The sequence below is a fragment of the Chiloscyllium plagiosum genome, unplaced genomic scaffold (assembly GCF_037043375.1).
Source record: "Chiloscyllium plagiosum isolate Xiang-an unplaced genomic scaffold, Cpla_swu_hap1 HiC_scaffold_17, whole genome shotgun sequence".
Classification (NCBI taxonomy): Eukaryota; Metazoa; Chordata; class Chondrichthyes; order Orectolobiformes; family Hemiscylliidae; genus Chiloscyllium; species Chiloscyllium plagiosum.
Genome location: NW_028270155.1, coordinates 60,559,293 through 60,581,627, shown reverse-complemented (window position 1 = coordinate 60,581,627; position 22,335 = coordinate 60,559,293). Strand labels below are relative to the sequence as shown.

Here is a 22,335-nt window from a genome sequence, read left to right as displayed (position 1 = left end):
ATTTAGGCTCCCTGATTGTAGCTAAGATGTAATAGAGTGTGAGCAAGTTCTAATATAGGTAGTGCAAACTTAATGGAGAAATTTACCTGGATAAGGAAAGCATTAAAGCTCATTTCATAAAGGAGAACTTCTTGAATGTGTAAACGCAACATTCTGTATTTGGTATTTCCTGTGTGACGAGATCACATTTAACTAACACATTATATTTACAGAAAGCTAGATACTAAACAAATCTCTATATTGAAAACAGAGGAGAAGTCATAAAAGCCAACAAGGTCTTGAATCACACAGGACCCTACTCCATTGTTAATGCACTGCATTGAAAATTAGCATTTGTTCTTAGAAAGTAATGGTAAATGAGCTTTCAAATAGAGGTGGACGAGAGGGCAGCAGTCATCTAACTCATGCCATTGGCCAAGAAGGTTAGACAAGTGAGTGACATAGCATTGATAGCCAGCATCCATAATAAGCAATATTAACAGGGACAGGAGGGAAGGAAGGGGCAAGAGGATCCAAGGAGAAGAGACAGACCATCTCCTGGAGGAAAACCAAGATTACTCCACCATCAGACTGTTGGTACTGAGACCATGAAAGCATATAGGATCACGGGGATGTATGAGTGCGCTACCTATACTCTTCCATTCCACAGAATGGCTCTGGGATCAGCAAGGGTTTCTCATCTGTTTCCTTTCTTTGACTAAATAACGAATGTACTGCATCTAAATTGCAGTTTCTCAATGAACCATCAGAAAATTGCATTAAATCATCAACTGCCTGTATTACATAACTGTGATCACGAGCCCTCTAAAATTGACAGTGTTCAGAGTAGTCTTCAGCAATGACATATACTGGATCCAACAAGGGCGCATTCTGTAATTAGTTTCAGTATTGAATAACACGCCTGATTTAGTTAATGGTCAAACAGTGTAAAACCATTTATCTAATAATAATTACGTGACTGGGTTCAATGTAGGTTCAAAAAGGAGAAATACGAAACTGCTACTGAAGTTCTAGATTTGCATAACGCTCACTACAGTGCTTTTAACCAGACAGTAAATCAGGCAAACCTGTTAATAAAGAAAAAAAGTCAGTGGGAGCCATCTAGTAAAGAATTAAATGTGACAATGGAAGCTTGTCCTGGTACTCTGTTTCTCTGGCATTTGATTAAAGTCTTTGTGATTTTATGAATATTTATTTTATATATTGTAATGACTACTTTTATTTAGACTGTGGACTAAAAGGTCCTTTAAACTAAGGAAGTTATGTAAAATGGTGTTTGTGGACTTAACAAAACAAACCTGGCCCATTCTAAGTTGAAAATACAATTTTGTCAAATTCAAGAATTGAGGGTTGGTGGGTACAGGGTGAGGGATGTGCTATCGAGGCAGTTTTGCCCAGAAGTAGTCTTTTGGTTGGGTTTTTCAATCGGGACTAGCTCTGTGGGTTCAGGAGAGCTCACTGTAATAATAATTTCGTGATTGGTCCCTGGGCAAATGGCTACAGCCTTGTGCTTAGACAATACTGGAAAAAATTTGTGCCTACAAAGAGAAAGCACATAAATCTTTTTCTTTTGTCTTTCCCATGTGTAGAGAAGTAATAGAAAATCTCATAGTAGCTGTTGTTACATCATTTCACCGTAAACTGCTGTGTGCAAATTCCCTTTTTAAAAGGGAAGTGGAAAACCATCTTCAGAGTCATGGAAAGGACAAAATCTCAACCAGTGAATGGAAGCCTGGGAACTGGTATATTCATATCCTTGCATCATTTGCAAAGTATTGGTGAAAGACAGAAGGAAGGCAAAAGAGAACAACTTAGCGATGGCTATGATCTAAATCATTGCCAGAATTGTGCTTCTGACTTTTTTCCCTCCCTACTTATGTGTTGTTTTATTTCTTTGTGTTTCTTTGTATTTGTATGGGAATTTTAAGAAGAGGCAGAGATTAATTTAAAGAGTTAGAAGTTGCATCATTTTTCTTCCTTGCCATTGTTTTAAAAATAGTTTAATTACAATAAATAATTATTTTCTTGTTAATGAGAACTCCTAGTGTGCATATTCTTTTAACCTGAATTTGGCAGTTTGGTGAAATTGGGTAGTTTCACCATTTAGAGTCATAGAGCCATGGAATGTATAGCATGGAAACAGACCAACTTGTCCATGCTGACCACGTATCCCAAATTAATCTCGTCCCATTTGCCAGCATTTGGCTCATATCTCACTAAATCTTTTCTATTCATATACTCATCCAGATGTCTATTAAATGTTGGAATTGTACCAGCTTCCTCCACTTCCTCTGGCAGCTTATTCCATACACTCACCACCCACTGCGTAAAAGATTTACCCTGAAGGTCCCTTTTAAATCTTTCCCCTCTCACTTCAAACCTATGCTGTCCAATCTTGGACTCCCCCACTCTGGGAAAAAGACCTTAGCTACTCATCCTATTTGTGCCGTCATGATTTTATAAACTTTGATAAAGTCACTCTCAGCCTCTGACGCTCCGGGGAGAACAGCCCCAGCCTCTTCAGCTTATCCCTGGAGCTCAAAATCCTCCAACCCCGGCAACATTCTTGTAAATCTTTTTTGAACCCTTTCAAGTTTCACAACATCCTCCCCTTAACAGGGAGACCAGAACTGAACACAAATATTCCAAAAGTGGCCTAACTAATGTTCTGTACAGCCACAACATGACCTCCTAACTCCTGTGCTCATAGTACTTACCAGTAAAGACAAGCACACCAAATGCTTTCTTCACTATTCTGTCTACCTGGGACTCCACTTTCAATGAACCTGCATTCCAACATATCTTTGATCAGCAACACTCCCCAGACCCTTACCATTAGGTGTATAAGTCCTGCCTGATTTGCCTTCCAAAATGCAGCACCTCACATTTAACTAAATTAAACTCCATCAGCTGCTCCTTGGCAAATTAGCCCATTTGATCAAGGCCCCATTGTATTCTTCACTGTCCACTACACCTCCAATTTTGGTGTCATCTACAAACTTACTAACTATACCTCCTATGTTTACATCCAACAGATAGCTTTGGCAAATAGAATTAAGGAGAATCCAAAGGGTTTTTACAAATACAATAAGGACAAAAGGGTAACTAGGGAGAGAATAGGGCTCCTCCAAGATCAGCAAGGCGGCCTTTGTGTGGAGCCACAGAAAATGGGGGAGATACTAAATGAATATTTTGCATTAGTATTTACTGTGGAAAGGATATGGAAGATATAGACTGTAGGGAAATAGGTGGTGACATCTTGCAAAATGTACTTATTACAGAGGAGGAAGTGCTGGATGTCTTGAAACGGGTAAAGGTGGATAAATCCCCAGGACTTGATCAGGTGTACCTGAGAACTCTGTGGGAAGTTAGAGAAGTGATTACTGGGCCTCTTGCTGAGATATTTGTATCATCGATAGTCACAGGTGAGGTGCTGGAAGACTGGAGGTTGGCAAACGTAGTGCCACTGTTTAAGAAGGGTGGTAAAGACAGGCCAGGGAACTATAGACCGGTGAGCCTGACCTCTGTAGTGGGCAAGTTGTTGGAGGGAACCCTGAGGGACAGGATGTACATGTGTTTGGAAAGGCAAGGACTGATTCGGGATAGTCAACATGGCTTTGAGTGTGGGAAATCATGTCTCACAAACTTGATTGAGTTTTTTGAAGAAGTAACAAAGAAGATTGATGAGGGCAGAGCAGTAGATGTGATCTATATGGACTTCAATAAGGCATTCGACAAGCTTCCCCATGGGAGACTGATTAGCAAGGTTAGATCTAGCCATTTGGATACAGGACTGGCTGAAAGGTAGAAGAGAGAGGGTGGCGGTGGAGGGTTGTTTTTCAGACTGGAGGCCTGTGACCAGTGGAGTGCCACAAGGATCGGTGCTGGCCCTCTACTTTTTGTCATTTACATAAATTATTTGGATGCGAGCATAAGAGGTACAGTTATGAAGTTTGCAGATGACACCAAAATTGGAGGTGAAGTGGACAGCGAAGAGGGTTACCTCCGATTACAACAGGATGTGGACCAGATGGGCCAATGGGCTGAGAAGTGGCAGATGGAGTTTAATTCAGATAAATGCGAGGTGCTGCATTTTAGGAAAGCAAATCTTAGCAGGACTTGTACACTTAATGGTAAGGTCCTAGGGAGTGTTGCTGAACAAAGAGACCTTGGAGTGCAGGTTCATAGCTCCCTGAAAGTGGAGTCGCAGGTAGATAGGATAGTGAAGAAGGCCTTTGGTATGCTTTCCTTTATTGGACAGTGTATTGAGTACAGGAGTTGAGAGGTCATGTTGCAGCTGTAAAGGACATTGGTTAGGCCATTGTTGGAATATTGCATGCAGTTCTGGTCTCCTTCCTATCGGAAAGATGTTCTGAAACTCGAAAGGGTTCAGAAAAGATTTACAAGGATGTTGCCAGGGTTGGAGGATCTGAACTACAGGGAGAGCCTGAACACGCCGGGGCTGTATTCCCTGGAGTGTCGGAGGCTGAGCGGTGAGCTTAGAGGTTTACAAAATTATGAGGGGCATGGATAGGATAAATAGACAGTCTTTTTCCTGGGGTGGGGGAGTCCAGAACTAGAGGGCATAGGTTTAGGGTGAGAGGAGAAAGATATAAAAGAGACCTAAGGGGCAACGTTTTCGCGCAGAGAGTGGTACGTGTATGGAACGAGCTACCAAAGGATGTGGTGGAGGCTTGTACAATTGCAACATTTAAGAGGCATTTGGATAGGTATGTGAATAGGAAGAGTTTGGAGGGATATAGGCTGGGTACTGGCAGGTGGGACTCGATTAGGTTGGGATATCTGGTCGGCATGGACGGGTTGGACCGAAGGGTCTGTTTCCATGCTGTACATCTGTATGACTCTAATTGACAAAAAAACAGTGGATCTAGCACCGATCTTTGCAGCACAATGCTGGTCGCAGTCCTCCAGTTTGAAAAGAAACCCTCCACCATCACCCTCCGCCTTCTACCTTTGAGCCTGTTCTGTATCCACCTGGTTAGTTCTCCCTGTATTCCATGTGACCTAACCTAGCTGACTAATCTACCATGAGGAACCTTGTTGAATGCCTTACTGAAGTCCATATAGATCACATCTACCACCCGCTGCCTTCTTCAAAGATCTTTGTTACTTCAAAAGACTCATTCGAGTTTGTGAGACATGAATTCCCATGCACAAAGCCATGTTGACTATTCCCAGTCAGTCCTTGCTTTTTCAAATACATGTAAATCCTGTCTCTCAGAATTCCCTCCACCAACTTGCCCACCACTAATGTCAGGCTCTCCAGCCTGTAGTTCCCTGGCTTTTCTTAATCACCTTTTTTTCTTCAGTGACACCATATTAGCCACCTCACCTGTGGTTATCAACAATAGAAATGTCTCAGCCAGGAGCCCAGCAATCACTTCCCTAGCGTCCCATAGTTCTAGGGTACACCTGATCAGGTCCTGGGGATTTATCCACCTTTGTGTTTCAAGACATATAGCACTGCCTCCTCTGTAATATGGACACTTTTCAAGATGTCACTATTTATTTCTCCATCTTCCATATCCTCCCCCACAGTAAACACTGATGCAAATATTTTAGTTTCTTCCCCATTTCCTGCAGTTTCACATATTGGTGGGCTTGCTCATCTTTAAGGGGACCTGTTCTCTCCTTTGTTACGCTTTTATCCTTAATGTATTTGTAGAATCCCTTTGCCAGAGCTATCTCATGTCCCTTTTTTGCCCTCCTAATTTCCCTCTTAATTATACTCCTACTGCCTTTATATCTTCTAGGGATTCACTTGATCCCTGCTGTCTATATTGACATATCCTTTCTCCTTATTCTTGACCAAAATCTCAATTTTTACAGTCGTCCAGCATTCCCTACACCTACCAGCCTTGGCCTTCACCCTAACAGGAATATACTGTTCTGAATTCTCATTATCTTATTTTTGAAGGCTTTCCATTTTCCAGCCATCCCTTTACCTGCGAACATCTGCCCCCAATCAGTTTTTGAAAGTCCTTCCCAAATACCGTCAAAATTGGCCTTCCTCCAATTTAAATTTTAAATTCTGTCTATCCTTTTGCATCGCTATTATAAAACTAATAGAATTATGGTCACTGGCCCCAAAGTGCTCCCCTATTTGCACCTCCGTCATCTGCCCTGTCTTATTTCCCAAGAGCAGGTCAGGTTTTGCACCTTCTATTGTAGGCACATCCATATACTGATTCAGAATTTTCTTGTACACATTTACAAATTCCTTTCCATCCAAAGCCTTAATACTATGGCAGTACCAGTCTACGTTTGGAAAGTTAAAATCCCCTACCATAGCCACTCTATTATTCTTACAGATAACTGAGATCTCCTTAGAAATTTGTTTCTCAATTTCCCTCTGACTGTTGGGGAGGGGTCTATAGTATAATCCCAATAATGCAATCATCCCTTCATTTCTCAGTTCCACCCAAATAACTTCCCTACACGTGTTCCCAAGAATATCCTCCCTAAGTACAGTTGTAATGTTATCCGGAATCAAAAATCCTATGCCCTGGAATATTTTGATGCCAGTCCTGTCTATTCCTGAGCAATGTCTCTGTAATTGCTATGATATCCCAGTCCCATATTCCCAAACCATGCTCTGAGTTCATCTGCCTTCCCTGTTAGGTGTCTTGCATTGAAATAAAGGCAATTTAATTTATCAGTCCTACCTGTTTCTCTGCTTTGTTCCTGCCTACCCTGACTCTTGACTCGCTCCTTTTCCCAGCTGCACAGGCTCAGACTGATCTCTTTTCTCACTGTCTCCCTGGTTACCAACACCCACCTGCCCCCACACACCCCACTACTAGTTTAAAACCTCCAACACAGCCCTACCAAATCTCCCCGCCACTAAATAGTCCCCTTCCAATTCAGGTGTAATCCATTCTCCTTATACGAGTCATTTCTACCCCAGGAGAATTTCCAATGATCCAAAAATGTGAACCCTTCTCCCCTGCACTAGTTCCTCGGCTGCACATTCATTTGCATTATCCTCCTATTCCTACCCTCACTAGCTTGCAGCACCAGCTATTACTACCCTTAAGGATCTACTTTTTAGATTCCTGCCTAAATTTCTATATTCTCTGTGCAGAATCTCGCCCTTTTCTCTTCCTATGTTGTCAGTTCCACTGTGTACAACGACCTCCTGCTGGACCCTCTCCCCTTTGAGAATACTCTGCACCCTGTCCGAGATAATCTTGATCCTGACACCAGGGAGGCAATACACTATTCTGATGCCTTTTGTCAGCCGTAGAATAGTCTGTCTGTGCCTCTGACTAGAGAGTCCCCCATCACAATCGATCCTTGGAACCTGACATAACCCTCATTACAGTAGAGCCACTCTTGGTACAGGAAACCAGGATGTCTGTGCTACATTTCCCTGAGAGAGCATCATTCCCTACATTTTCCAAAACTGCATACACGCTTGAGATTTCTGATGACTCCAGAATAATGGAGCTTAATTTCCAGCACACTACCCAGTGAGTTGTGAAAAGGTTCATGTAATGTATTGTTCATTCAGATGGTTGTGCAGGAGGAAATACGTTTTAAATAATGTCGTGGTAGTTAAATTTATTTTTTAAAATTTTCAAGCACATTGCAATTTTATTTGCATCTCAAAATGAGTGCTACATGCCACTTCCAGTATTTATTGCTGCATATTCCTCCATTACTGAAGACATTTGAGACTATGGTTTATTTGTTATACATTTCAAATTAATATAGTTTCTTCCTTGCCTCTCAGCTGTATAGATTCATGGTTTGAAGTGAACAGATCATGTCCAGAACACCCTTCGGATTGACCTCTCCTGGCTTGCAGCTGCTTATGGCCTTCTGTTAAAAGGTAAGAAGAGACATTTGTAAATTAAACTTCAGTGCACTGTGATAACGTGTCAAAAAAACTCTTCAGGTTGCTCATTATTTTCCCAGAGAACTTAAACAGTTTCCTGAAGGTGAAGTTTGAGTAGGCTAGGAAAGTGCTGGTTTGTATTATGCATGACATGAAATTAGTTGTGATGGGCAAATTGTGAAGAAAAAAAACCAGTCAACTTGTCAACAGTCCAACATTTCCATAGCTGGAAATTGAGTTCATCTCCTTGATTCACACTGGTGGTTCTTTAAACGACATTTTGAGGGAAAGTACTAGTGTGTACTAGCCTCCACCACTTTCTCTGGCAGCTCGTTCCATACGCACATCAATCCCACGTGAAAAAGTTGCCCTTAGGTCCTTTTAAATCTTTCTCCTCTCACCTTAAAGCCTTCCACAGGCCAGTGCAACATTGAGGGTCAAACGGCCTATACTGTACTGTTATGTTCTCTGTTCTGTACCCTCTCGTCTTGGACTCCTCCACCCCAGGGAAAAAACCTTGTTTATTTACAGTATCCATGCCCCTCCATAAAGTCACCCCTCAGCCTGCGATGCTTCAGGGAAAATGGCCGCAGTCTATTCAGCCTCTCCCTATAGCTCAAACCCTCCAACCCTGGCAGCATCCTTGTAAATCTTTTCTGAACCCTTTCAAATTTCAAACCATCTTTCCTATAGCAGGAAGTAGAATTGCACACAGTATTCCAATAACGACCTAACCAATGTCATGCATAGCCGCAACATGACCTCCCAACTCTTATACTCAGTACACTGACCAAAAAAGGCAAGCATACAAAACACCTTCTTCATTATCTTGTCTACCTATTACTCCACTTTCAAGGAACTATGAAGCTGCACTCCAAGGATTTTTTGTTCAGCAATGCTCCCCAAGACCTTATCATTAATTGTACAAGTCCTGCCCTGATTTGCCTTTCCAAAATGCAGTATCTCACATTTATCAAAATTAAACTCCATCTGCCACTCTAAGGATTCTCTCTCATCTGAGCTAGTACCACCAAGGCTGTAAGACAAATATAAAAGTGCTTGAGCTACTCGTAAAATATGTCGAAAAGTATGTCAAATCCCCCACAATGTGGAGTTGCTGGAATTGGACTACTGTGGTCAAAATCAGAAGTCATACAGCACCAGATTATAGTCCAGCAGGTTTATTTGAAATCAGAAGCTTTTGGGGCAGTCCTCCTTTTGTTAGGACTTCACCTGACAAAGGGGCAATGCTTATAAAGCTTTGATTTCATATAAACCTGTTGGACTATAACCTGGTGTTGTGTGACTTCTGACTAAATCCCCCATAGTCAGTCTCAAACTGTCCCTACTCTGCTGTGTTTACCCTGCCGTCAGCCAAATACGACTTGAATTTGTGTTAACAAATGGCACTGCCAGTGTTGCACAAATAAAAGTGCAGAAAGGTGCATTACCATCAAGAGATCAAGATTACAATGCATAGCATCATTCTCCCAGTGAGAAAACAAGATATTGTGATATGCAAAATGTTGGTCTGTGGACTGACACAAATCTGATCTCAACTTAAATACCATTTGTTTGCAAGTTGTTGTCGTTAAATTGTTTTATTCTTGTTGAATTCCACAATAAGAGGCAACCCTGTGGTATGAAAGGACAATGAAATGTTGCCGGAACTGAAGAGTTTAAGTTGTAAGGAGAGGCTGGATAAGAATTCGAATCCCTACAGTGTGGAAACAGGCCCTTCGGCCCAACAAAGTCCACACAAACCTCTGAAGAGGAACCCACTCTGGCCCATCCCTCTACCTATATTTACCCCTGACTAATTCACCTAACCTACACATCCCTGAACCCTAGGGCAATTCAGCATGGTCAATTGACCTAACCTGCACATCTTTGGATTGTGGGAGGAAACCAGAGCACGGAGAAAACATGCAAACTCATCACAGATAGTTTCCCGAGGCTGGAATCGAACCTGGGTCCGGGGTGCTATGAGGCAGTAGTGTGAACCATTGAGCCACTGTGCCGCCCAAATAGGAATAGCTGGGACTTTTTTCACTGGAGCATAGGTAGTTAAGGGGTGACGTTATAGGTGTTTATAAAATCATGAGGGGCATAGATAAGGTGAATAGCAAAGGTCTTTTCCTTAGGGTAGGGGAGTTCAGAATTACAGGGCAAAATTTAAAGGTGAGAGGAGAAAGATTTAAAAGGGAGCTGAGGGTCAAATTTTTCTCATAGTGTTCGTATGTGAAATGAACTGCTAGAGGAAGTGGAATATGCAGATATAATTACAACATTTGAAAGGCATTTGGGTAGGTACATGAATAGGAAAGATTTAGAGGGTGATGGGCCAAACACAGTAAGTCGGACTAATCTAGTTTGGAAAACTTGGTTAACATGGATGAGTTGGACTGAAAGGTCTGTTTCCATGCGGTATGACTTGATGAAGTGACATCCAAAAAAGGGAGTTGCATTAATCAGGCTTGAGTTCCAGTTTTATTAACTTCAGTCTGAGAAACTGTGCCCTAAAAGTGCTTACAGAATAGGGCAGCAGAATGAAATGTTTAGACTGTGGCATAACTTAAACATGCAATCCCTTAACTGTGCCTTGAGTTATGTATTTTTCTAACTGATCACAGAATGTGGATGGTGGGGAATGATGGTTGTTAGGTACCCCCTAGTGCTGTTAGAACATAGAACATTACAGCACAGTACAGGCCCTTCAGCCCTCGATGTTGTGCCCACCTGTGGAACCAATCTGAAGCCTATCTATCCTATTTCACTTTCATCCATATGTTTATCCAATGTCTATTTAAATGCCCTTCAATTTGGAGAGTCTACTACTGTTGCAGGCAGGGCATTCCACACCCCTACTACTGAGTAAAGAAACTACCTCTGACATCTGTCCTGTATCTATCACCCCTCAATTTAAAGCTATGTCTCCTCATGCTAGCCATTATCATCTGAGGTAAAAGTCTCTCACTGTCAACCTTATCTAACCCTCTGATTATCTCATATGTCTCAATTAAATCATCTCTCAACCTTCTTCTCTCAAACGGAATTAGCCTCAAGTCCCTCAGCCTTTCCTCAGAAGACCTTCCCTCCACACGAGACAACATCCTGGTAAATCTCCTCTGAACCCTTTCCAAAGCTTCTACATCTTTCCTATGATGCGGTGACCAGAACTGTATGCAATACTCCCAAGTGCGGCTGCACCAGAGTTTTGTACAGCTGCAACGTGACCTCGTGGCTACAAAACTCAATCCCTCTACTAACACAAGCTAACACACAGTATGTCTCTTTAACAGCCCTATCAACCTAGGTGGCAACTTTCAGGGATCTATGTACATGGACAGTGAGATCTCTCTGCTCATCCATCTGCCTGAATGGGTAGGGAGTTCCAGGACTTTGATCTGGTTAAATGAAGGAACAGTGAGATGCATGATTTGAAGAGGAAATTGCAGGTGGTGTTACCATGTATCTGCTGCCCCTGTCCTCCAGGATGGTAGAGGTCCTGGGTTTGGAAGGTGCTGACAAAAGGGACTTGAGTTAATGGATTGCATCTTATAGATGGTAGACACTGCTACCACTGTGTACTGGGAAAGGGAGTGAATGCTAAAGGTCTTGGATGGGATGCCAATCAATTGGGCTGTTTTGTCCTGGATAGTGTCAAGTTTCTTGAGTGTTATTGGTGTTGCACCCATTCAGGAGAGTATTTCAGTCTAACTTAACTCTTGTAGACTGAGGGCAGGCACCACCTCTTGAACTGTCCTTACCGATACATTTTCCTTCCCACTTGTCCGGTCCTACCTGTCACCATCACCCCCCCCACCTGCATCTACCTATTGCGTTCCCAGCTACCTTCCCCCACCCCAGCCCCCCACCCTTCTATTTATCTCTCAACCCCTCTCCTCTTCCCCATATTTCTGATGAAGGACTTATCCCCAAAATGTCAATTCTCCTGCTCCTTGGATGCTGCCTGCCTTGCTGTGCTTTTCTAATGCCACATTCTCGACACTGGTGAGATGGAAGGTGAGTTACCCACCACAGAATTCCTAGCCTCTTACCTATTCTTGTTGCCACAAATCAAGAGGTATCTGGTTAATGGTAACCCCAAGATGTTGATAGTGGGTGATTCAGTGGTACTGTCCAGAGGAGATGATTAGATTCTGTCTTGCTGAGGACGTTGGAGCCTGACACTTGTGTGGTAAGACTGTTAGTGAAACTTGTCAGTCCAAGCATAGATATTGTTGTACTTCAGTAGCTGAACATTGTGCCCTCAGCCTGACTTCTGACCTTATGATGATCATTGATGAAGCAACTGAAGATGTTTAACTCTAAAGCACTATCCTGAAAAACTCCTGCAGAGTTGCCCTGGAGCTGAGGTGACTGACCTCCAACAACCATAGTCATTTTTCTTTGTGCTTGGTATGATATCAAAAGTAGATTGATATGACAATAATTGGTTGTGTTGTTTTGGACTGTCTCTCCATGGCCCGGTCAGCCACATAGGATAGTAAGGAACTCAACTGATATTTCTTCAAGACTGGGAAATCCAAAACTCACCTCCCCTGTGTGAGCTGCAATTTATCCAGCTTAATAAGAGGCCGCCTATGATGCCAGATAAAAGATCCAAGCCAACTGCAAAGCCTCCATAGTGCTTGCCTTGGCAGCATCAAAGGGAGCATTCACATGGGATATAATAAACGAGGAACAACATTTATTTTGACCAGAGCTATTCTTACCCAACCAAGATATTGGAAGATCCTCCCAGCGCCGAAGGTCCTGCCTTATCTTCTCTTGCAACTGCACATAATTAGTGTTATATAATTGATCGAAGACCAGGGTGATAAAAATGCCTAAATACAGGAAACCTCCCTTTATTACCTGGCTAGGTAACATCATCAGTGGTGATCTCCAAGTAAAGCGAAGCTGTTGTCTCCTGCTTTCTATTTATATTTCAGAAATGACAGCCAGACTAGTAAGACCCCTCAGAATCCTAGTAGCACACAAACCCACCAATACTCTCAAACAAACTTAAAAGACCCAGTACAACCCATGGACAAAACCAACATCATCTACAAGATTCCATGCAAGGACTGCCACAAACACTACGTAGGATAAACAGGAAGAAAGTTAGCCACCAGGATACACGAACACCAGCTACCCACAAAAAGACACGACCCTCTCTCCCGCGTAGCCCTACACATGGATGAGAAAAACCACCAATTCGACTGGGACAACACATCTATCCTGGGACAGGCTAAGCAAAGACATGCCAGAGAATTCCGAGAGGCCTGGCACTCCAACCACAATGCCATAAACAAACACATAGATCTAGATACCAACAATCAACCCCTCAGAAAACGAACAGGAAATGACATCACCACAAACCCCAGGAACCCCATCCAGGACAAACATATAAATAGAAAGCAGGAGACAACAGCTTCGCTTCACTTGGAGGTCGCCACTGATGATGTTACCTAGCCAGGTAATGAAACATCTGGATATCAAACCTACAGCTCAGCGAGCAAAGCTACACCCTAAACTCTTCTAATGTTGGTGGACCTACAGCGCTTGATAAAACCTGTCTGATCCTCCTTTTACAATGAAAGGCAATACCCTCTCTAGCCTTAATGCCAATATTTTCGACAGAATTTTATAATCCACGTTAAGTAATGATATGGGCCTGTACGAAGTGCAATCCTCTGGGGCTTTTCCTTTCTTAAGAATAAGAGAAATATTTGCTTCTCTCAAAGAAGATGGGAGGCAGTTCTGACTGTATGGGTAATTGTACGTATCCAGGAGTGGCCCAACTAGTATGTCTATAAATTCCTTATAAAACTCACTTTGAAATCCATTTGGACCAGGCACTTTACCACTCTGGAGCAGCCTCACCACCACCTGTATTTCCTGAATTGTCAGGGGGGGCATTCAGAAAGGACACCTGCTTTGAAGTTACACCCAGAAGGTCCAGCTCCTTTTTTTAAACAAAAAAGGATTCCATCTTCATCAATCTGTCCTCACAGCCCTCTGACCGGTACAGCTCAAGAGTAAAATTTCCTAAATCCTGCATTAATCTTTTTGGCATTGCCCGTAAGAGTACCAGCACACACTCTGATGGATGTGATTGGGGGCATTCTTCTTTCTGGCCAAGTACACTAGATATCTACCTGGTTTATCACCATACTCTCAAATAATCTCTGTTTAGCCGCTTCCAGCTCGCAGAGTAAGAAATAATCAAACCCCATGCATAGGACTTGGCAGTCTCCCAAAGCTGCAATGGATTACTGGCCATACCCAATTTAATGTCCCAAAAGATTTTAAATTCCCACGAAAAATACTCTGTAACCGTGCTATCTTTCTGAAGGAAAGAGTCCATGCGCTAGTGCCGCGAGCCTATCCCGTTACCACCGGCCTTGACCTCCATGTACACTGCCACCTGATTGGAAACAGCTATGTTTCCTATTCTGCCAGACAGCACCGAATTCAGAAAGGTCAATGGGACACAAAAACATGTTAATTCTAGTATAGCTCTTAATGTGGATTAGAAAAAAAGATGAAATCCCTACCTTTGGGTGAGGACATCTCCACACATCCACCAACCCCAACTCCCTGTTCAGGTCCACCAACTGCCTGGATTGTGGGGATATACCTGCAAGACCCCTAGGCATTCTGTCCACTTCAGGGTTAATAATACGATTAAAGTCTCCCCTGTTATTGTATCATGTGCCCCAAGGGCTATCAACCTGGAAAGTGTATCGTTAAAACTTTAAGGGGGTGCACCGGGAGGGGGAGGGGGGGGGACAGTATACATTCAAAATCCCATATTCCTCACGATGTATTAAAGCTTTAAGAATGATAAATCATCCACATTCATCCTTGATTTGGCCTAACATTTGAAATGGGATATTCTTCTGAATAAGAATAGCATTTGAATTAAAGGATGAGAAAAACACCTGGCCGAACCCTCCCTGTTGTAACTTCAAATGCTCATTATCGGTTAAATGTGTTTCTTACTTCAAGGCTACATCGACCTTCTCTTTTCTAAGGCTTGACAGTATATTTTTTCTCTTAATTGGTGAATGGCTCCCATTAACATTCCAAGTACATCATTTAAACGAATGGTTAGCCATGACCATTCAAAACAGTCCGTGAACCCCCCGGGAGGAAGAACACATTTCATAGTGCGCTGAGTGAAAACCATAAACAGTTCGTGTAAATTTAAATATACAAATTCCAAAACTACCAAATCAATACTTCTAACAGCTACTTCTACAACATACCAACATATTTAAAACAAATGAAAGGAGACTTTTCCCCTGTCTACAGGGGGCCACTCATGCCACCCATTAATTCCTCCATGATTCCTTCTAATTGAAGCCATGCCCTGCCCCAGACAACACAAAGTAAGGGAAAAAACATGCAAACATCTATAGCACGAAAGTTAAAAGTGGGCACTCAACCTGTCCCCTCCATACTGAAATCCTAGGCAATCCTGGTAGAACAAAAATATATAACCTCTCCCCGCTTCCTCCAACAAAAGAAAAACAAAAGGAAATAATTTTTAAAAAACAGGAAAACAAAGGATGACAGGAAGGAAGAGAGAAGGGAGAGGAGAGAGAAAAAGAAGCAAAAAGGAAACTATTGTGACCCCGACATATATTAAAAAAATCAAGACCGCCCCCCCCCCCCAACAACCAGGTAAACCATGCAAATTACAGAGAAGAAAACAGAATAAACATAATTGTCCAAATAATTCAAGCCAGTCAGTCTATTTTAAAACATCCAAGAAGTCTTTTGCCTTTTCCGGTTCAAAATTGAACACTGACAATCTGTAGCTAAAACGTAGCATTGCCGGATATCTAACAGAATACTGGATATTTAAGTCCCTCAGCCTCCTTTTTACCTCATTGAAGGCCTTCCACTTCCGGATCACGGTCAGCGAGAAGTCTTGGAAAAACATAATTCATGATCCCTTGTATATGAGAACCTGAGGATCCTTCCCAGTCTCTAGAGGCTTCCAGCCCCATTAGCTTGAGTCGCACTAGGAGTGGGTGAGGGCGCTGGTCCGAACCAGACCTGCGCACTGCAACCCTGTAGGCCCACTCGACCTGCACCCGGCCTGCCCCGACTTACAGTTTCAAAAACTGTGGGAGCCATTGCTCCAAGAAGTTGACCAGCTGACCTTCCTCCTCAATTTTCGAGGTCGTCGACCTGCTCCTCCAAGGCCCATATCCGCCATTCCAAGACCTGTGCCCGACCCGCCACAGTTTCGGAGGCCGCGACCCATTGCTCCACCTCCCCGACACGCTGCCCGTGATGCTGGATCTCCTGGTCGTGCTTCTGCAGCATGACCGAGATCGGTTCAAGCCTGGCCTGGGTCTCCTCCATCGACGAATCAATCTTCTCTGAGTTTCACAAACTCCAAGATCAGGCTGTGCTCCATAGGTAGGTCCACTGGGCTGATTGCAGAGGCTGACGCTGCGACCACCGGCGCATCCATTGGTGTGGGGGTTTCCCTGCTTGTGTTCCCTTCCCTAATTTTAAACTAACATAGGACAGTTCTAGGGATCAAAAATAAGTATTTCTCCCACATTAGGTGAAGGGCAGGTCGTGCCTCACAAACCTTATTGAATTCTTTGAAAAGGTGACGAAGGAGGTTGATGAGGGGAAAGCGGTAGATGTGGTATATATGGATTTTAGTAAGGCGTTTGATAAGGTTCCCCATGGTAGGCTACTGCAGAAAATACGGAGATATGGCATTGAGGGTGAGTTGGAGGTTTGGATTAGGAATTGGCTGGATGGAAGAAGACAGAGGGTAGTAGTTGATGGCAAAGTTTCTTCATGGAGTGCCGTCACTAGCGGTGTTCCGCAAGGATCTGTTTTGGGACCATTGCTGTTTGTCATTTTTATAAATGACCTGGAAGAGGGGTTAGAAGGTTGGGTGAGCAAGTTTGCGGATGATACGAAAGTCGGAGGAGTTGTTGACAGTGAGGAAGGATGTGGCAGGTTACAGCAGGATATAGAGAAGCTGCAGAGCTGGGCAGAAAGGTGGCAAATGGAATTCAATGTAGCTAAGTGTGAGGTGATTCACTTTGGGAAGAATAACAAAAAGATGGGGTACTGGGCTAATGGTCTGTTTTAAAAAATTCTCAAGGTCAAGGACCAGGCTCGCAGGAAAGTAGTCTGACACAGAACAAACAGCCAAGAGGCGAGTCTGCTAGAATATAAGTGTTTTATTCCCCGCAGCGTCGCCACAACCAGGTCTCGTACTTACAACGGGTCTGGTTTATACTCACTCTACGTGTTACCGGAACTGGGAGCCGTCAGTTCTCGTAGAGCGGTTGCCAACAACCCACGCTCGGCGGTTAAACGCAACCCCGGAGCAGACTCACCGAACTGGAGACTTTTCCAGCTGATATACTCTTTTCCAGATATAAACATTCATGTGAACAGCAGAGCAAGGCTAAAAAACACATTCCATTCTGGTTACATACAGATAAGAAGATTCACACGGGGAGGTGTGTAATAAGATTCACACGGGACTAAGCAACACCTCCATTCCGGTTAGATTCACACATGTATTGGGACTCAATTTTAACCCTTTCACCACATTCCACTGCTTGGCCCAATACATGTGTTACATTATGAGCACACATGTATTGGGACACACCACATTCCACTGCTTGGCCCAATACATGTGTTACATTATGCCCATATGTATTCTTTCTAACAAGCGCCTACGTACACGCCAAATATACAAGCAAGTCAGGACATTACAGCATGTTAAAATCACCAGGACCGCTACCAGGATCGACAAGGGTGGGAACAGGAATGTCCCCGCAGTGGAGGACATACCACTCAATATGTCCCACCAATGATGAGCTGACTCCACGTCCACTACACGGGCAGCATGTACTACCTCCTGTCCATGTATAAAGGTAGACACCGTAACCTTGGTGACATTGGTTTGATGCTTTCGTAATATCTGCTTAAGTTCCTCGGATCGGTCCAATGCTCGCTTAAACCGATCCAGGGAAATGTTCCAAGGATTCATCAGCACTTTCCACTGCACCTTGGTAACGTGGCGAGCACTGCTATAAGTGGTCAACAGATAGGTCTGATTCTGCCAGTGCCACTGATAGACATTTGAGAGGCATCCCGATAGGATGTGGATTATCGGTAGCCACACAGAGCGTGTGTGGCCCAATCTGCCACATCATGTCCCTTGGAGTTTCAACAGTCCATTCGCACAGGGCCGTTCCCTTAGTCAAGCAAGGGTCCCGATACCTGTCCATCAGTAGGCAAGTTTTCCCCTGATCAGTCTGTTCACAAGCGGACAGATCATAGGTAATATTGGTATCTGGGCTAAACCACTGTCCCCTTGTCTTCAGAAAATAATATCCAGAAGATGTAATCACTGGTAATACATAATATCGACAGACCGTAACAGTGTGGGTTACATTCATGGTAACAAAGTATCCGTTACACATAGTTGCGTTACACCATGGATGGGTTATCATCCACAATTTCTCAGATACATTCCATATTCCCCTCCACGCTTGTACATTGGGGGATGTTACCACACGCAAAAAGCGTTCTTTCTGTATTTGAGCATGCAACATTTGAATATGACAGGCAGTCCAATTTAACTGAGCCGTAATGTTCTCAAACAGTTCCTGAGTGGCACCCCAGACATCCAGTTCCCATTGCAGAGATCGTATCATTATTTCAGCTGTCTCTCCTTGAGTCATCATTACGGATGGCATCCACCTTCCAATAGTATGTAGTCCTTGTGAGGTGGCCTGTCCCGTGTTAGATAATTTAGTACGGGTTACCTCAGAGTCAATAGCATTTGAGATACCCATGACAGTTCCTGCACCTCCCAGTAGAGTGTCATACCATGCACGCCGCCTCCTCTTATGTTGGCATTCTGGGATAGCCGGCAGCCGCACCTGCCAGTGAACATCAGTGTGCAGTACTGCCTGGGCCATCTGCTGACAAGTTGACATAATGGGAGCCAACTGTGTGCGGTGTGCGTCAGAGACGTTAGGGCGCACCAAGATCAGCCATAACATTCGAGTCCGGTTTTGAATAACTGTTCCATTGCTGATCCAGATGTCCTCATCTCCAGTCGTGATGTTCCATCGTGTCCCGTTTGAGCTTTCACATTCACGAGCGGTTATATTCCAATGACACATATTCACCGTTGCATTCAACATCAATGTACAGTTAGGGGTTATCAAAGTTACATTTCTCCCCTTATAACATCGTACACAAGTATACATTTGACAATCACTCGTGAGATCTAAAATTGCACACCATTGATTTGCCGCGCACTTAAAATCATCTTGCTGTCGTTCCTCACTACTAATTTTCCAACCTACATTTTGTTTCGATAAGGGTACCAACGACTGAGCTGGCACACTCCTCCAGACTGATTCCCCAGGATACATAATGGTGACCAGACTGTCTTTTCCTTGGGCTATGATCTCTGCCGGTTTGGGGGGACCAGTTGTCTGGCGTACCCATACCTTGGCACCCTTAGTGTCAGTAGACCCAAATCCCCCCGTCCCACGCTCAGTAACCTTAACGGGAGCTCCCGTCTCTTCCACCATTGTGAGGTTACATGGTTTAATAACTAATTGTGCTATTCTGTCTCCCTTCTGTATCACATAAGGTCCAGATGTAATGTTGACCAGGACTACTCCCAATTCCCCTTGGTAGTCCGCGTCAATTACTCCTGCCATTACATCAATCCCCTTTAGTGACAATCCCGATCGCGGGAGGATATGCCCATAGGTCCCAGGGGGACAAATCAATCCTAATCCGGTCTTAATCACCGTAGGTTTTTGTTGGACCAAAGTCTGTGTAGTTAACGCTCGTAAGTCCAGTCCAGCCGACATGACTACCATATGCACTGCTTTTAATTCTGCCCACTGACTACTTTTTCCCTCCCCTAATTCTTCTAGGGTAGTGCCTTGTTTTGGGTTAAAGGCGGCAGCTTTCCATCTACGCTGTCCCGCTTTCCATTGGGCTGACCCATCTACGAACCAAGCCGTGGCTTGTTCATCCGGGGTCAGTTCATCATACCGTTTTCCCATCTTAACGGGTGATTCCTTGTATTCAATCACCTCAAACCGTTTTACCCCTTCCTCAGGGGTCTCCGCCACTTGCTCATGTAGGACTGACACTCCTTTCTGTCCAGTCCGCACTCTCTCCGACACATACCATTTCCATTTAATGATGCTGCTCTCTTGGGCAGTTCCTATTCGGTGGGTAGTGGGGTCACTAAGTACCCACGGAAGAATAGGGATAGCTGTTCTCATGATCACTTCATGTCCAATGGTCAGGGCTTCGGTTTCCACCAAGCCCCAGTAGCATGCTAATAACTGTTTCTCAAAGGGGGTATACCGTTCCCCTGCCGGGGGTAATTTTCGGGACCAAAATCCCAATGGCTTACGGGTTCTTCCCTGTTTTTGCCATAAGCTCCAATTGGCATAATCCCCCTGTGCTGAGACTTGCAGTTCTACAGGTCCTGACTGTATCTTTCCCAAGGATACAGCTTGCTGTATCGCTTGCTTGGCCATTTCAAATGCAGTTTGATGGACCTCCGTCCATCCGAACGCTGCCTTTTTCCTCGTAACTCGATACAAAGGTTTTAAAATTTGTCCTAAATGGGGAATATGCTGTCTCCAGAATCCGAATAACCCAATAAATTGCTGCACGTCCTTCTGGGTGTGAGGGACGGCAAAGACCTGAATCTTATTTTTAGCTTTCGCAGTGATTTCCCTTTCCCCCTTGTTCCACACGATTCCTAAGAATTTTACCGTTTGTGAGGGACCCTGGATTTTGGCTGGGTTGATCTCCCACCCATATCCTCGCATATGTTGAACCAGTTGGTCCAGCAATTCCTGAACCTGCTTCTGACTTGTCCCCTGTATCATCATATCGTCAATATAGTGCGAGATCATCACTTCGTCAGGCACTTTAAAGGCAGCCAAGTGTTCTGCAACTATCCGGTGGCAGATAGTAGGGCTATGCAGATATCCTTGGGGCAATCGCGTGAACGTGAATTGTCTACCCTCCCAAGTGAATGCGAACTGTTCCTGCCTATCTTCGGGAATAGGAATTGTGAAGAAGGCATTAGCCAAATCAATTACTCCGTACCACACCCCTGGATGATGTTGGATTCGTCCTATAATAGTGACGGCATCCGGGACCGCTGCCGTCAAGGCCGGAGTGTGACGGTTTAGTTGCCGATAATCTGCCGTCATCCGCCATGACCCATCGGCTTTATGTACGGGCCATAAGGGGTTATTCCACGCTGTGGTGCATGTCCTAAGCACTCCCGCTTCCAAATAATCCTTAATTGTGGCGGATATTTCTTTATGTCCGCCGGGAATCCTATACTGTCTAAGACTTATTACGCGATCGGCGATCGGGATGGGGAAGGGGTCCATTTTAACCTTTCCCACTAACACCGTCCTACAGCGCAAAGCCATTTTCGTGATTCCAAATTCAAACTTCCCTTGTTGGAGGTGAAGTGTTAAACCGGCCAGAATGTCCATTCCCAGGATCCATTCTCTAACTGGTGTAATGATAATTGAATAAGTTTTAATGGGCATTGTACCTATCTTTAGGGGCAATTGTACTGTTTTTCCTTCAATCAGATTACCTCCCAGCCCAACCAGCGTGACTGGGGTTCCTTTAAACTTATGGGGCGTCCCATAGATTAAGGTGGCCTCCGCCCCTGTGTCCACTAGAGCCATAACGGTTTGGACGGATTTGCGAATGTCGTCTGCTGACCATTGGCTCGTTCGTGGGCAAACCCTTGGGGCTTGGCCCGATTCCTATTGTTCCTCCCATTCATCTTCCCCAGACAGCACTGGGTAAAGACGTTTGCCTCGCCCTTCTTTGTTCTTGCCTTTCTTACTAGGTTTCCGGCCACGCCTATCCACTTTATAACACTCTCGGAGGGGAGGCCGTACCTCCTCCTCCTCCTCGTCCTCCGAGGATTCCCACCGCTGGGAAGTGGAAGTTCTACCCCTTCGAGGCTCATTAACAACCGGACCCCGTGTCTGACATTTTTGTGTTAGTAATTCCACTAGGTCTTCCATAGTGGGTCGGGACTCTGTCTCTACCCGGGACACCTTCAGTCCCTTTCGTCTGCATAAGTCTTTTAATTCCGGTGTAGGTAGGCCATCAATCTCCGATGCTGGGACCTGCGCCCGTATCAAAGCTTGCCACAAAGCACGCCGTGAGGGGCCTTGGTTACTTCCTTGATTAGGGTTTACTTTTCCCCCTGCCCGAGCCTCAGGGCGACGCCCCTCCGTGCCCCCCTGAGAAGCACGGGTTGTGGGTCCCCAATCCCCCAAACCACCCATCTCCCTCATCATACTACGGGCATCTCCTAGGGTTTCTCCCCGTCCACTCAACATTATGGTTAATAACAGTGGTTTAGAATGGGGGGGGGC

At 44.3% G+C, this 22,335-nt stretch overlaps 1 protein-coding gene across 2 annotated transcripts in view; it reads left to right on the top strand.

Moving 5' to 3' along the window:
* znrf1 (zinc and ring finger 1) overlaps positions 1–22,335 on the top strand; it is a 263,548-nt gene that overhangs the window by 223,509 nt on the left and 17,704 nt on the right. The window contains exon 4 of one of the 2 annotated variants that reach the window (XM_043707184.2): positions 7,757–7,855. In XM_043707184.2, coding sequence (XP_043563119.2) covers positions 7,757–7,814 — 58 coding nt within the window. In that variant the 3' untranslated portion in view covers positions 7,815–7,855. Of the gene's footprint in view, positions 1–1,589; positions 1,798–7,756; positions 7,856–22,335 lie in introns of those variants that run through there. The other variant, XM_087995975.1, reaches the window with a different exon arrangement.